This window comes from Daucus carota, chromosome 2 (assembly GCF_001625215.2).
Source record: "Daucus carota subsp. sativus chromosome 2, DH1 v3.0, whole genome shotgun sequence".
Taxonomy (NCBI): Eukaryota; Viridiplantae; Streptophyta; class Magnoliopsida; order Apiales; family Apiaceae; genus Daucus; species Daucus carota.
In genome coordinates this window covers 46,402,199-46,416,731 of record NC_030382.2, presented here as the reverse complement: position 1 = coordinate 46,416,731, position 14,533 = coordinate 46,402,199, and the positions used below count along the sequence as shown (strand labels likewise).

The window sequence follows — 14,533 nt, the reverse complement described above, 5'->3', positions numbered from 1 at the left end:
TATAGGCCTATAGCTTGTTTTTGTGTAATTGCTTTCAACTCTTCTAGATCACTGGGAACCTAAAATTAAGAAATTAGACAAATTAGACTATGTTTATAACCATTACAGAACGAATGACTTGATAATGAACACCAAAAAATTATTATATATTCCTTATTAAAATAATTACAAATGATCTCATACAAATTCATATAAATTGAGAGATTTTTCGTCAATCAAATTATTTGGGCCTATTCATTTATTTTTTTAAAAGTAATTTCAATTAAGATTTAATGTAATTATTAGGAAGCTATATTTATTTATATATTTTAATTATATTATAAATTTAACAATTGATAAGGTTATGAGTAAATGAAAATAATTTGAAATATCTCTAAATTTATAACAATGCAGCTCACACCAAGTTACAATTCTTAAAACATATCTTATAAATATACTACAACTAATAGATAAGATATATTATTTTCCACATATAAAATTTTTCATTACAAATTATAATTTTTTGTCATTATTTAATCTATATCCTTCAAGATGACTAGCCACATGTAATAATCATAAAATAATTTCTTATCTCAAAATTCTGGTTTAGTTAAAAGAAAATAAAATAAAAAATTGAAAAATTTCTCCTCTTTCCAAATCCTTTTAAAAGTGGCAAGATTCTCAAATTCTAGATTTTTATATTATTCAAGAATATAACTGAGAGATGAGTTGAAAAATTAAGTTTATCTTTTATTTTCTTTCAGAAAAATTCTATGCAACACAATATTAACTTGAACAAAGTCGATTACTGTTAAACGTTTTACTCCACGAGTTTGATATGGTCAATTAAGTACAAAAAAAAAAAAGCAAAAAACTAATGCATATTACTATTATCTTTTACTTCAGGCCAAGTAGTTTTTACTAAACAAATTGAATCAATTTGTATCGTGAAGTGGCCATTGTTATCACCGGACAGAGCTGACCCAAGCAGTCGAGATATACATACACAGAGTTGTTGAGTTGTTTGATTACGAAGTAAAGACTGAATCAGAGAGAGACAAGGTGAAACAGAAGTGGGTAAAGTAACAATAATGAATCTTTATTCACACCGCTGCAGTATTAATAACATTTCACTGTTGCTCTGTCATTGAAATGAAATGAATGGAGTAAAAGACACCATCTTTAACCCTTTTTCATCGGATCTCACCGGCAGATCCGTTTTATAATGGACCCTGCCATCTCTCGACCCGCTATTGTTATTGATAATGGCACTGGGTAAGTACCCTTTTGTGTTTTTTACTTTAATTTTGTGTTATTTGGTGTTTTTAGCTGCGCACACTACCTATTTGATGAAATGTTTGTGTGACATTTTAGGTACACGAAAATGGGGTTTGCTGGGAATGTTGAGCCGTGTTTTATTCAACCCACAGTTGTGGCTGTTAATGAATCTTTCGTGAACCAGCCGAGAAGTAATGTTAAGAACAATAATTGGTTAGCGCAGCATAGTGCGGGGGTGATGGCTGATCTTGATTTCTTTATTGGTGATGAAGCGGTTTCGAAGGCGAGATCTAGTAATACTTATAATCTTAGCTTTCCTATTAAGCATGGTCAGGTCGATAATTGGGATGCAATGGAAAGGTTTTGGCAGCAGTGTATTTTTAATTATTTGCGGTGTGATCCCGAGGATCATTATTTTCTTTTGACGGAAAGTCCGCTGACTGCACCCGAGAGTCGGGAGTATACTGGCGAAATTATGTTTGAGACGTTTAATGTTCCTGGACTTTATATAGCAGTGCAGCCGGTGCTTGCTTTAGCAGCAGGGTATACTACCTCTAAGGTTAGTGATCCTTGGTTACTTGGTATTTCATTTTTTATCATCCTGATTATTAAGTCTGTTGGAAATGGCATGAGTTGATCAGTGGCTTAGGTGTGAATTACGTCAAATAGATATGATCACAACAGATTTAGTACGTTGTGGCTATCGAAATACTGATGTGTAAAGGTAAAAAAAAGTGGCGTATTTGTATTTTTTGAAACATGAAATTTGCACAGGGATAAAAAGAAAGATTTGAAGATAACTTAATTGGGTAGTAAAAAGTTAGTTTTATGAGCATTATTGTGATTGGATGTGTGAATGGAAACTGTAAAAAATGATGGATATCTTTCGTGATTATGGTGTTCAGCATTCTGTGTGTATGTGACTCTGTCTGATTAATACAGTCCTACAAAATTTCGAGCTTTGCACTTTACATCCGTTGTTTCCACCTTTTTGCCTCCTGTAAAGTTTCAATTAGTATTCTCTAGACTTTAGAACTTAAAGATCTCATGTGTACTATAGAAAGATGTAAGGTTCTGCCAAAAGTGGCAGAACTGTAGGAAAAAATGTGTTTGCTATCATTTACAAATTTAATTGACAGGTGATGGGTTAGTACTCCCTCCTTTTCAAGTTGAGTGAGAATGCTCATGTTTTAGAGTATTATTTTATAAGAATACTTTCACATTAGTACAAGTATTCCTTTCTAATATCTGTATAAAAAAACACGAACTTTTTGTAAATACAGTTATAAATAGAAAATAAGTTTGTGCAATAATTTTGTTTAAAATTTCTGAAACTGAATGCTTGTTTACTCATTCTGGGATGAAGTATATGATTGGGAATCAGTAGATAAGTGAACTTGACTATAGTCAGCACATTCATTTATATATAGATATATATAAATATGTCCATTTTTTTCATCCTAACACATTGTATGAACCTATTCAGTGTGAGATGACAGGAGTTGTAGTAGATATAGGTGATGGGGCTACCCATGTTGTACCCGTTGCAGATGGTTATGTTATTGGCAGTAGCATTAGGTCAATTCCTCTTGCTGGGAAGGATGTGACTCTATTCATCCAGCAACTAATGCGGGTATATGGTCTTTTACTCTTCTCATATTACTTTGAATTTCTTAAGAACCTGTAGTAGAGTATGCAGAAAGCTGGAGTGACCTAACACAGAGGATGGATCCATTTATCCACTGGATTCCACTTTTATATACTCTCATATCAGAAAGTAAAAGAAATTTTTGGGAAGTAAATAGTTTTGAGTAGGTATCCATTTTGACATTCTCTATTGTAGGAAAGAGGAGAGCACATTCCTCCTGAAGATTCACTTGAAGTTGCTCGAAAAATCAAGGAATCTTATTGCTACACTTGTTCTGATATTGTCAAGGTGGCCTTTTCTAACTCTCTAGCTGCAGTAAAGAAAGGTCCATAAATTGAATGCATATATCTTCCTTTCATTGTTAAGGGACTTCATGCATGTATATATACAATTTGTTGGGACAATTTGAATCTAAGTAAGAATCATTTATCCGTTTTAGGTTGATTATCAAAGTCATTTTTAGTTTGGTCCATATGTATCAAGTGAATCACTTATTGCAGTAGTCACTTAATTAGGTCTCTAATTTGAAATTTTGTAGTAAAGAAGGGTTTTATATGAAAGTACCCACTGTTTTCGCCAAAAACTATCAAGTGACTGCCCGATCTCCAGAGGGACTCATTTTAGCAACTAGAATTACTGTATATATCATTATGTTAAATCTTGAAAAATAATTAACAAAAAACTTAATGGAATTCTAATCAGCAGATTATGTGGGAGCCACATGGATTACAAAACGGAACTAGAACCGAAGACTACAAAGAAATATAAAAAGATTTTTTTTTTATGTTTTTCATTAATATTTTTTCAAGATTTAACGGAGTGATATATATAGTGATTAGAGTGGCTTAAATGAGTCCCCTTGGAGATCGGGTTGTAACTTGATAATGTTTGATGAGAATGGTGGGTGCTTTGATACAACACCCTTTGTCAATGACTAAAGTTGATACAAATATTAAATTTTTCAATGACCAAGTCGATACAAAATTTTAATTAATGGAGTCACTTTTGTTATGAGCAATTTTGGTACATTTGGACCCAATAAGTGGTTTTTTTACAAATCTTAAAAACTCAGACAAATCTGAACACAGCTTATTTTTTTGGCTTTCGTAGTTTTATTGCACTAGTGGGCCGGCCTTGAATAATTTGCTCCCATATATTTGTCATTATTGGTATTGAGGTGACTTGTCACTTGTGCATTTGTAAATGTGTCCTTCCTAATAACTTTAAGATATTCTTTCAAATTGTTCAAAATTGTAGGATTGAATTAAACTCTAGCTAATAACTGTATAAATTAACATTCAGGAATACAATAAGCATGACAAGGAACCAGCAAAGTACATTAAGCAATGGAAAGGCATCAAACCTAAGACTGGAGCATCTTACACTTGTGACGTTGGATATGAACGATTTCTTGGTCCTGAGGTCTGTAGACTTTCTATGCAACTATTAAATTAATTATTAATTATCAGTTTGTAGTTTTAAGAACCTGCTTTACATTGTATTATTTGATTTTTGCAAATGTCTGAATCACAATTCTTAACTAACTTAGTGACTCTATTATTCATCAAATAGCTCGTCCATTCCTGTAAATACCAAACTTTGAATCCAATCTCCTGAAAAAGTTAACGGGCAGTGTAATGCTTGTTTTAGTTGTATAGCGGATGTAACTGTTCCAATTTTTACAAAAGTGCATCACCATATATTGGCACATTAAGCTTTTGGATTTGAATTACTTTATGGTTACAACAATTAAAGCAAAGGTCAATCTCGAACTTCATGAAATGAGTGTCTTGATTAGAGCATCAAGATGATGAGCTTGAGTGGTTATCAAAAGCACGCTAAGCGCAAAGTGCAGCTATTGAGCTTTGCTTTTCTAAATAACAGAGCAAATACAAAAACCTTGCTTTATGTGAGCTCAATGCTGAAGCCCAATGCGCAAAAAAGCTGGAACAGTGTGCTTTTGTGTAAATGCGTGTTTTTGTTAGATCTGGACATAATTTTAAAAGGTGGGTCAATATTCTGTTTTATCTTGTTTTAAAACCCAGTATATTATACGTACGAGACTTTTAGTCACACATTCACTCTAAAAAACCTAGCTGCCTCAATCCTCCTCCTCAAATCCTCCGCAAAGCACCAGTAAAAGACTTCCCAAAGGCTACAAATCTTCAATGGACACATTCAAGAGTGGCCAATGGGCACAAAAGTAGATAATCCAAAACGGCAGCTAATGGATGACATTGAGGGTGAGGATGTTTGGTATAAGAATGAGGAGATCGAATTTGCACTCAATAAGCTTCTTGATCCCGATGCTAGTGGTGATTTTCATTATTTTAGAAGCGAAGAAGATGTCTATGCATAAAATTTTTAAAATTATCCACTTCTTAATATATTTTAGTACTTTGAAACATGGGCCGAGTCTTTTCTTTTGAGTTTTAGAGATATTAATTTACATGTCCAGTTATCTTACTATATAAGAATATAGTATATATTAACTAATATAGTGCGCTTCGTTTACAAAAGCCCTCGCTTCGCTTTGCACTTCGCGCTAAAGCTACAAGAGATCCCTTGCACTGTGCTGTGCCTTTTGCCTTTTATAACCACTGATGTTTGACCAATTTGTTAGTGATGTTCAGTGATTAAATTGTTCTATGTTTCCTTTGAATGACGTGTCGGGCAAAAGGCCAATGAGAGAGTATGCATGACAACTATTAAGTAAATAACTGTATAAATCATGCTATGTAACACCGTGACATAGGCTGTATAATGCAGTAATGCTACAACTATCGTTATGCTCATTTAGCCTGTTTGTTCAGGTTTTCTTCAGCCCGGAGATATACAGCAGTGAGCTCACAAGCTCTCTACCTGAAGTAATTGATAAGTGTATTCAGTCTGCACCAATTGATACAAGAAGAGCATTGTATAAGGTGAATATCTTAGTGATAGATAAGAAAGCGTTTGTGTTTTTGAATGCTACAGAACAGCCAAAGATTGCCAAGATTGATTATAATTCGTAAACATATTCGTCATGATTCTACTTACTTTAATCAAACTGCCTTTCCTGTTTATACGAGGTTGCACTGAAGGTCTACCATCATTTTTTTTGCCGTTTTTGCCTTTTTAACTCGTATATATCTAATTTTATTTTTTCCCTCAGAATATAGTGCTTTCTGGAGGATCAACCATGTTTAAGGATTTCCACAGAAGATTACAGCGTGATGTAAAGAAGATTGTCGATGCTCGGGTCCTTGCATCTGATGGTCGAGTCAGTGATGAAATCAAAGTAAATTCTTTCTCATTCTTGTTTTGAGTTTTTTTGCTAAGGATTATTATTATCAGTAATATCACTGAAGGATTATTAATGAATTTGGCATCAGGCAAAACCAGTGGAAGTCAATGTAGTTAGTCACCCTATTCAAAGGTATGCAGTTTGGTTTGGAGGCTCTGTACTTGCGTCGACACCTGAATTTTTTCCGGTATGTCCTTAAAAACTCTACTTAAAAATGAGATCATGACGATCATATCAAGTATTCTTTATCTTTTCCTCCACTTGAAGATGATACATGACTAGGTTTGCCACATCAGAGTATTTGTCATATTTTAGCAAACCAACTTCTTCTTATACTATTTACTGCTATAATTTTTACCTTCACTGAAGTGCAATCTCATTAAAGAACTTTACTATACTGAATTTTTTTAGGATATGATTGGAGTGATATTTTCGGAGAAGAAACATATATATATATATATCATGGTTGACACGTCGATGAGTCGAGGGGAGTCGATGGACCTCCGTCTAATTAACTAGTCGACTAATCGTTGACAAGTCGTAGACTAGTCGACAAAAAAAATATTATTATAAATTAAGAATAATATATATATATATATATATATATATATATATAGAAGAAAGTTCTATGGAGACTGGATTATTTGGAGACTGTAGAGACTTAATCCTGGCCATCCAATCATTAAACATCCAACGGCTGCATATATTTTGTCCTGCACGTTTGTTTTCTCTCCCTATCATGTCCTGCACTTCTAAATCGATGAACAACAAGCAGTATTTCTAAATCTTGCATAACATAAAATAATAATTCCATAATATTAGTGTTCAATCACCGAAATCCTAACAAATAAAAATAATAATTGCATACAAAACAAAGATGTGGTTGGACACTGCTATGATTGGCACTGAACTCATTGTTATTGTCCTGCAACGAATTGAATTTGTTGCAAGACAAAATAACACTTAGATATATCACAAATATGCGGGACAAATTATTAATATTACATTACTAGAAATGCAGGACAAGAATAGTGTAAATTACAAACATAGTTTTGAATTAAAATTAAAAACAAGAAATGCAGGACAAGAAATGCAGGACAAAAAATATTTAATCATGTCCATTAATTGCCATATTATTTAACGGTAGATCCTGTAGTCTCTAATGACTCCAAAATTTTTGGTCTCCATTGAGCCCAACTCATATATATATATATATATATATATATATATATATATATATATATATATATATATATATATATATATATATATATATATATATATATAGAGTCTTACTCCAATAGAAACCTTCTTATCCTAAAAACTAAAAACCAATCTGAAATATCACTAAATCCTAAAGCAGATACCACTAAATTCTTAAACAACCCCATCTCCACCTCCATCTTCACCAAAACCACCTCCATCTTCACCAACCCACCTCCACTACCACCACCTCCGTCGTCGCCTCCTTCATAACCACTACCACCTCTATGCCGCCCGCCCCCTCCATAACCACCACCTCCATCTCCACCTCCACTTCCACCTCCACCTCCATTATTTCTCTAACAACACAACCTCCATCTTCACCATCCCCATCTTAATCGCTGCTTCAACCTCCTTCAACCATGTTCATACTTCTTTCTCCACTCGACTCAACTTCAAACGCGGAGCCGCCACTAATCCGGCAACGCTTCAACCCCCACTTCAAGCCGCTCAAACCTCCGCTATAATCATCCTTCCTCCATCTTCACCTTCACCTCCACCATCTCCACCACTATCACCACCATCTGAATTGAAAACATGAACAGATCTGGAGATTTTAAGCTGGAACATATCTGGAGATTAAATTTTCACTAATTCCTGCAACACATATCACTAAATCCTAAAGAGAATATCGCTAAATTGTACTGAGAATATCACTAACTTGTATTGGTTTCTAGTTTTTATTTTAAAATTGGTTTCTATTTGATCATTAGCCTATATATATATATATATATATATATATATATATATATATAGGGGGCTTCTCAGTGGGTAACCAGTGTAACTAGTAACTAAGTAACTTCTCATCTCAACCATCAGATATTACGTGCAGATGAGTTATGTTGGTACGCAAAGCAGTAGATGATATGTGATATGTATTCTGTCATGTTCCGTGCAACAGTTACTTACTGGGCTGTTACCCACGTCTAACCTAATTACTCATGAACACAAAAGGTGTTATAAAAAAATATAATAATGTGCTAAAAAAGAATACAATAAAAAACCTAAATTATATAATAAATAAATTACAGGACTTGTGGAATCAACATATAAAAACACAAAATCGATACATCAATAATACAAAACATAAAAATTAAGTTATATATAATTTCTTTTTAACACTACTTTTTTCGTTAATCATATATATTTTAATTTGAAAAAACTGTACATATGTTTTCTATTTTGTAACTTTGCATTTTCATTTTTTTTCTTTGACTTGTTTATATTTGTATATTCTATAATTATTTCGCTATAATATTTGGATATCTCTTATTTTTATATTTTTAAATATAATTTGTTTTTGATATATTTATTGCTTAGTATATTATGAAAATATCTTTTTCTATGTTCTATTTTTATTGTTCTTTATTTCTTATTATTTATAATTTTCTTCTTTTAATTTCCTTCTTTATTTTTAAATATTTGTATGTTCTATATTTTTTTATATTATATTTTAATGCTATTAACATTATATACATAACACAAGTATAGAATATACAGAATGCAAATAATATAAATTAATTACAGAACAAGTGTATAAATAAAATACAGAACATATGAAACAAATTACAGAACATGGCTTATTAAAAAAAATTACAGAACAGGTATATAAATAAAATACAGAACGTGTGAGACAAATTACAGAACATGTATATAAATAAAATACAGAACACATGAAACAAATTACAGAACAAGTATATAAATAATATACAGAACACATGAAAATTTTGAATATTGAAATAGATAATATAATATCAAAAAACCAAATATAAATAAAAATTACTCCCTCCGTCCCACCCATTTCTTATCAAATGGGTTGGGCACGGAGGTTAAGAAATATGAATAAAGTAGTTGAAAAGAGGAAAAAAAGTGGGTAAAGTGGTGGGACCTATTAATTTTTAATGTATAAAAACAAGATAGTGGAGTAAAAGTAGTGTGAAAAGAAAAGAAAAGTGGAGAAGTGGTGGGACCCATTGACTATTTTTGGTAAGTTTTGAAATGTAAAGAATTGGATGGGACACCTCAGAAAGGAAAGTGTAAAGAAATGGGTGGGACGGAGGGAGTACAAAACATGAAAAGGAATTTTACAAAACATGTACACAAATAAGTTACATAATAGGAAAAATAAATGACAGAACTAAGTATATGTGTTAAAATTTAATATTCAGATATAAAATTTTAAACATCATTTATTAGGTATTTTATTAAATCATTAATTTTCCTACTTTTGAAAATAAATTAATTTATCGCTATATTCTTTTTACAAAAAAATGATGTTAGTTTTATGATTGAATATTTCAAACAAAAACAAAGTCAATACATATTTAAGTTTTTTATTTTTACATCTATCTAACCTAATGGTAATAAAAAATAATTTGATTTAGAGGAGGAAACAAAAAAAATTGACTGGGATAATAATTATATTTAAAAATTATAATGTTATGTTTAAGAGTCAGTTGCATTCCACGTTCCTGCTTGATGCGTGCATGTGTTTTGTTTCTACATGTCTACACATACAAAAAGTAACCTGCACTCTCACAAATCCAACGCTTCACACAGAGTTACTCAGTTACTCATATTAATTAGTTCCTCACTGAACCATCCCCTATATATATATATATATATATATATATATATATATATATATATATATATATATATATATATATATATATATATATATATATATATATATATAGACACACACACACATATATATCATGTAAATTAGATTTTTAAGTTCTAACACCTTCCACAATGTTTTATTTCAGATTTTAAGGAATTAAGAATCGAAAACTTAAAGAGAATGATGGAAAGCGAAAAGAGTTAACAAATAACAATAAAACAAAGTAAAACATGTAACAACTGATATATAACAATTGTGTGATACTGTGATGTGATGTGGTAGTGCAGCAAGTAAGCAACAAATATGCGCAGAAATAATATATACAGAGTTATGCAGAACTTATTGTGCAGATTGCAGAAAAACAGAGCAGAAAATATAATCAGAGAAAACCAAAGCAGGAAATTTAGCAGCTCAACTAGTCGACTAGTCGGTCGACTAGTCGACCGAAATATCAACATTCAGCTAGTCGAAAAGTTGAGTCGACATCCATTCACCGTTTAGTCGACTAGTCGTCGACTAGTCGCGACTAGTCAACCGACATGACAACCATGATATATATTTGAGAGAAATTTGTGCTTTTCTAATTTGAATACATCATAAGTTCATAACTGTATGCAAAAAATATTAGTAGAATAATAGGGGTGAGAGAAGTCGAAAAAGAGAGAGATTTGGGAAAGAAGTTGATAACAGAGGGGTGAGAGAAGTTGGGAAAGAAAAAAGATGATATTAAGAGATAAAAAGTCAAGCTTATTAAGAGGCTTGACGAGCGATTATAAAAACCTAGCTGGCTTGTTTCATGTTCCCTTTATAAGACTGTTTTTGCACAACCATTGGACATAAGTGATCATCCCTTATCTAGCAGGGCTTTGCCTAGTGAATACTCCTCTTCTCTTGCTAATTAGAAGCTAAGAGTTTGAACACCAGTGAGAGCAGGGTGCATGCGTAACTTTTATTTTTGTCATCAACCTTTACCAAAACAAAGTGATCATCTGTTGGACATACAGATGGATACCATAGTCTATATGTTTCATAATTTAATGACTTCATAACTTCATTAGTCGACGGTCTCTGATTTATTATATATAATTTTCGATACATTCATCTCCCTGTGATCAAATCTGATAGCATTGCTGTGGATCCTGTCACAAGAACCATAAGTCTTTTATGATTTTACGTGTCTTTTATGATTTTACGTTAGGCAAGAAAGTACTTTATTGTTCCATATGAAAAAATATGACTTGTGCTGATTGAATCATGTTTGTTTACAACAGGCTTGTCATACAAAAGCAGAATACGAGGAATATGGAGCAAGCATATGTCGAACTAATCCTGTTTTTAAGGGAATGTATTGATAGAGAGGCCCATTTGAGCTGATGATTCTGGAAGCATTTGTTGTATTGTTACAGATTGAAAGGCTTGTGGTTCCTTGGGCCACTAAAGGGAAACACCGCTTGGCTTTCGTGTATATATACAGGATAGCCCTCAGGAGGTACTGTGCAATTTTGTTTCAACTCATGTGATTTTCTTCTTCCATTCTTCTGGTAAAGAGCAAATGTATTTGGAGCCTTGATATACAATGCCTCAGCTGTGGATGGATCTAGTTGAGAAATGATTTGGCATCCGTCAAGGGACTGACAATTTATGTTTTTAGCATAGTTTAGTCAATTCCCTTCTTTTTGTCATTGTGATTATTCCATCATAGTGTAGGGTGGCCAATTTATTTTAGATTCAACTGCTGATGTGTATTGCAGTTGGACTTTTTTTGGATACTAGATAAAAAAATCAATTCTAGGGGTCTTAATTGTAAATGTTGATAACTGTTCTCCAGTAATTCTTTTTTATTTATTTTTTGGATTCCTGTCACTCTTTAACATTTAAGTTAATGAAATAAGATATGTCATGTTCTGTCAGAGCTTCAAGTAATTTTTATTTTTGTAGTATTTATCAAAAGGGCTAATTTTTCATATCCTATTGTATCAAGTGCTCTAGGAAAAATGTGTAAAGAAAACACAATAATAATAAATTTATACCCTAGGTACATTCATGTTTCTCTATTCTTATTTAGTTTAATATAGAAGATTTTGATAATATTATTGGAAAGTAAGAATAATGAAGTACATACAGGATATTGAATTTATTATTATAGTACTGCAGAAAAAGCATATATTCAAAAGTACATGAGTTTTTTAGTGTTGTTTTCATGTTAAACTTATAACCCTAACATTAATTTCACAATAAGTTTGGTCTGATATAATCTGCTTGTCCCTAACCAAATATTAAATTCATAACCAAACTTGATCTGATACAAATTCAATTGCTAATCAACTCTACATGGTGTGCGTGAAAAAACTTCATCATAGTTCATATAAACAATAAAAATACTAATGAGATGGAGAAAGTTTCATTACCTAGATATTTTAAATCAATCGAGCGACTTGTGTTCTGCGAACTACCATGGTACAAACTAACTTTAGAATCTCCTGCTTTCTTTATAAGAAGACTTTTTATTTATTTTCCTGAATTTTGACTTAGACAATAAGAAATAAAATTTAATTTTTCTCAATTATAAATACATATTAAATTTTATTCAAAATCAAATTACAAAATATTAATCTTGACTATCAGAGTCAATATTAGTTGTACCATTTTCTAAAACATGACTCTTACATGGAGTGGAGTTCCGTAATACATTGCTATAAATATATACATAATATACATATATTTATTCAAAATTTTGTGAAATTTAACTACAAACCTTGATTAGTAAATCGAAAATAAAATTATACATTTTTTATTCCGAAAATCGTTGGAAATTATACAATATTCCAACATGATTCTACAACTGAATATTAATTATCCAGAATTATTTTACCCTAAAATCAGTTTTGAAAATCAACTTTTTTTTTCATATTTTAAATGTTAAATTATTTATAATATATATGTCGGAGTATTATATAATATTAGAATCACATTTTTTTGTCAAGCTAATCAGACGCGAGCTCCTTCTCGGGCGAATTCCTCCTTTTGCTCCTCATCCTACGGGGTATTAGCATCGGTTTCTAGCTGTTGTTCCCCTCCCAAAGGCAGGTTCTTACACGTTACTCACCCGTCCGCCACTGGAAACACCACTTCCCGTCCAACTTACATGTGTTAAGCATGTCGCCAGCGTTCATCCTGAGCCAGGATTGAACTCTTCATGAGATTCATAATTGCATTACTTATCGCTTCCTTGTTCGTAGAGAAAGAGGATTCGGAATTGTCTTTCATTCCAAGGCTTAACTTGTATCCATGCGCTTCATATTCGCCCGGAGTTCGCTCCCAGAAATATAGCCATCCCTGCCCCCTCACGAATCCCACGAGCCTCTTCTTGATTCTCGTTCAAGATACTTTGTCGTGTAATAAATTGTATCAGAATACAATAGTCGCTGTCAGAGTTCTTTTCAATATAAGAATCACATTTTATATGTATTCTATAATAAAATTTATAATAAAATTAATAATTTATAATGATTTACTACGAAACTCTATATAAGAAGGTCGCCACAAAATGTTATATGTGTGTAATCAAAATTTAACACGACAAACATAGAAAATATGCAGTTATGTTGTATTGGATGTTATAAAATGAATTGACGATAAAATTGATAATACAAATTACGGAAAACGTTTGAAGTAAATAATATTTGATAGAAAAATTGGAGTTTTGAATAGCAAGGAATGATCTAGTAATTATTAGTTGATTAATTATTATAAACTTTTTAAACCTAAACTGATCAATAATTAAATTGTCATCAATACATAATTTGTTCTCCGTTCACATTATGTAGTTATAACAGAACTAATACAATCAACCAGACGATCTCCCAAATTCTGTATTCATTTTTCAAAAATTAAAATGAATTACGAAAAACTCAAAATATACAGATAACGAAGTAGCAGCTCGGAGAGGCCAAGCTGGACAAAAGCCCTAGGGGGCTAATGTGGTCCACAGCAGATCAAAAGGCCCAAATAACACGGCCCCCACTAACTCATACTAACTCAAAAATGGGACCCAACTCCCAAGTGAAATCAGCAACCTCTATCTTGTCGCCAACCTCAGCATCTCAGTCTTGTTAATCTAAGAGCAAGCCAGTGTATACACATCTCATCTCTATACATAAAGTAAGAAATCAGCTATCACCCTATAATTTATCTCCCCTCAAGTCCATCAGGGACTACTTGCACAAAAATCTTGCTCATTTCACTCTAATTTGGTAAATTCTTCAAGCTTCTTGTTAATGTTTTTGATATGTGTTTGCGATCTGTCTTCTTTTTGTGATTAAGATTTGGGTATCTTTGCATCATCCCGTTGATGAACATGCAGAATTATTTATAATTTTTTTGTTGTAATTTTTCATTGCTTTGCCTGATCTGTGTAAAATTGTAACTTTAATTTTGTTTGGAAATGCAATTA

General features: G+C 32.0%; 1 protein-coding gene across 1 annotated transcript; it reads left to right on the top strand.

Moving 5' to 3' along the window:
* The first annotated feature begins 906 nt into the window (after positions 1 to 906).
* LOC108210198 (actin-related protein 3) lies at positions 907 to 11,990 on the top strand. Its single transcript, XM_064087833.1, has 9 exons — positions 907 to 1,254; positions 1,354 to 1,816; positions 2,744 to 2,890; positions 3,101 to 3,193; positions 4,208 to 4,327; positions 5,719 to 5,829; positions 6,060 to 6,185; positions 6,280 to 6,378; positions 11,352 to 11,990. Exons 1-9 carry the CDS (start codon positions 1,205 to 1,207, stop codon positions 11,430 to 11,432), a joined length of 1,290 nt encoding a protein of 429 aa, XP_063943903.1. The 5' UTR covers positions 907 to 1,204; the 3' UTR covers positions 11,433 to 11,990.
* Positions 11,991 to 14,533: the final 2,543 nt, after the last annotated feature.

Excerpts from the sequence above, each read along its gene's own strand:
- LOC108210198 (XM_064087833.1), top strand. The coding sequence starts at position 1,205 with ATGGACCCTGCCATCTCTCGACCCGCTATTGTTATTGATAATGGCACT. Across the intron at positions 4,328-5,718 it reads AACGATTTCTTGGTCCTGAG|GTTTTCTTCAGCCCGGAGAT; the intron begins GTCTGTAGACTT and ends CTGTTTGTTCAG. Across the intron at positions 5,830-6,059 it reads CAAGAAGAGCATTGTATAAG|AATATAGTGCTTTCTGGAGG; the intron begins GTGAATATCTTA and ends TTTTTCCCTCAG.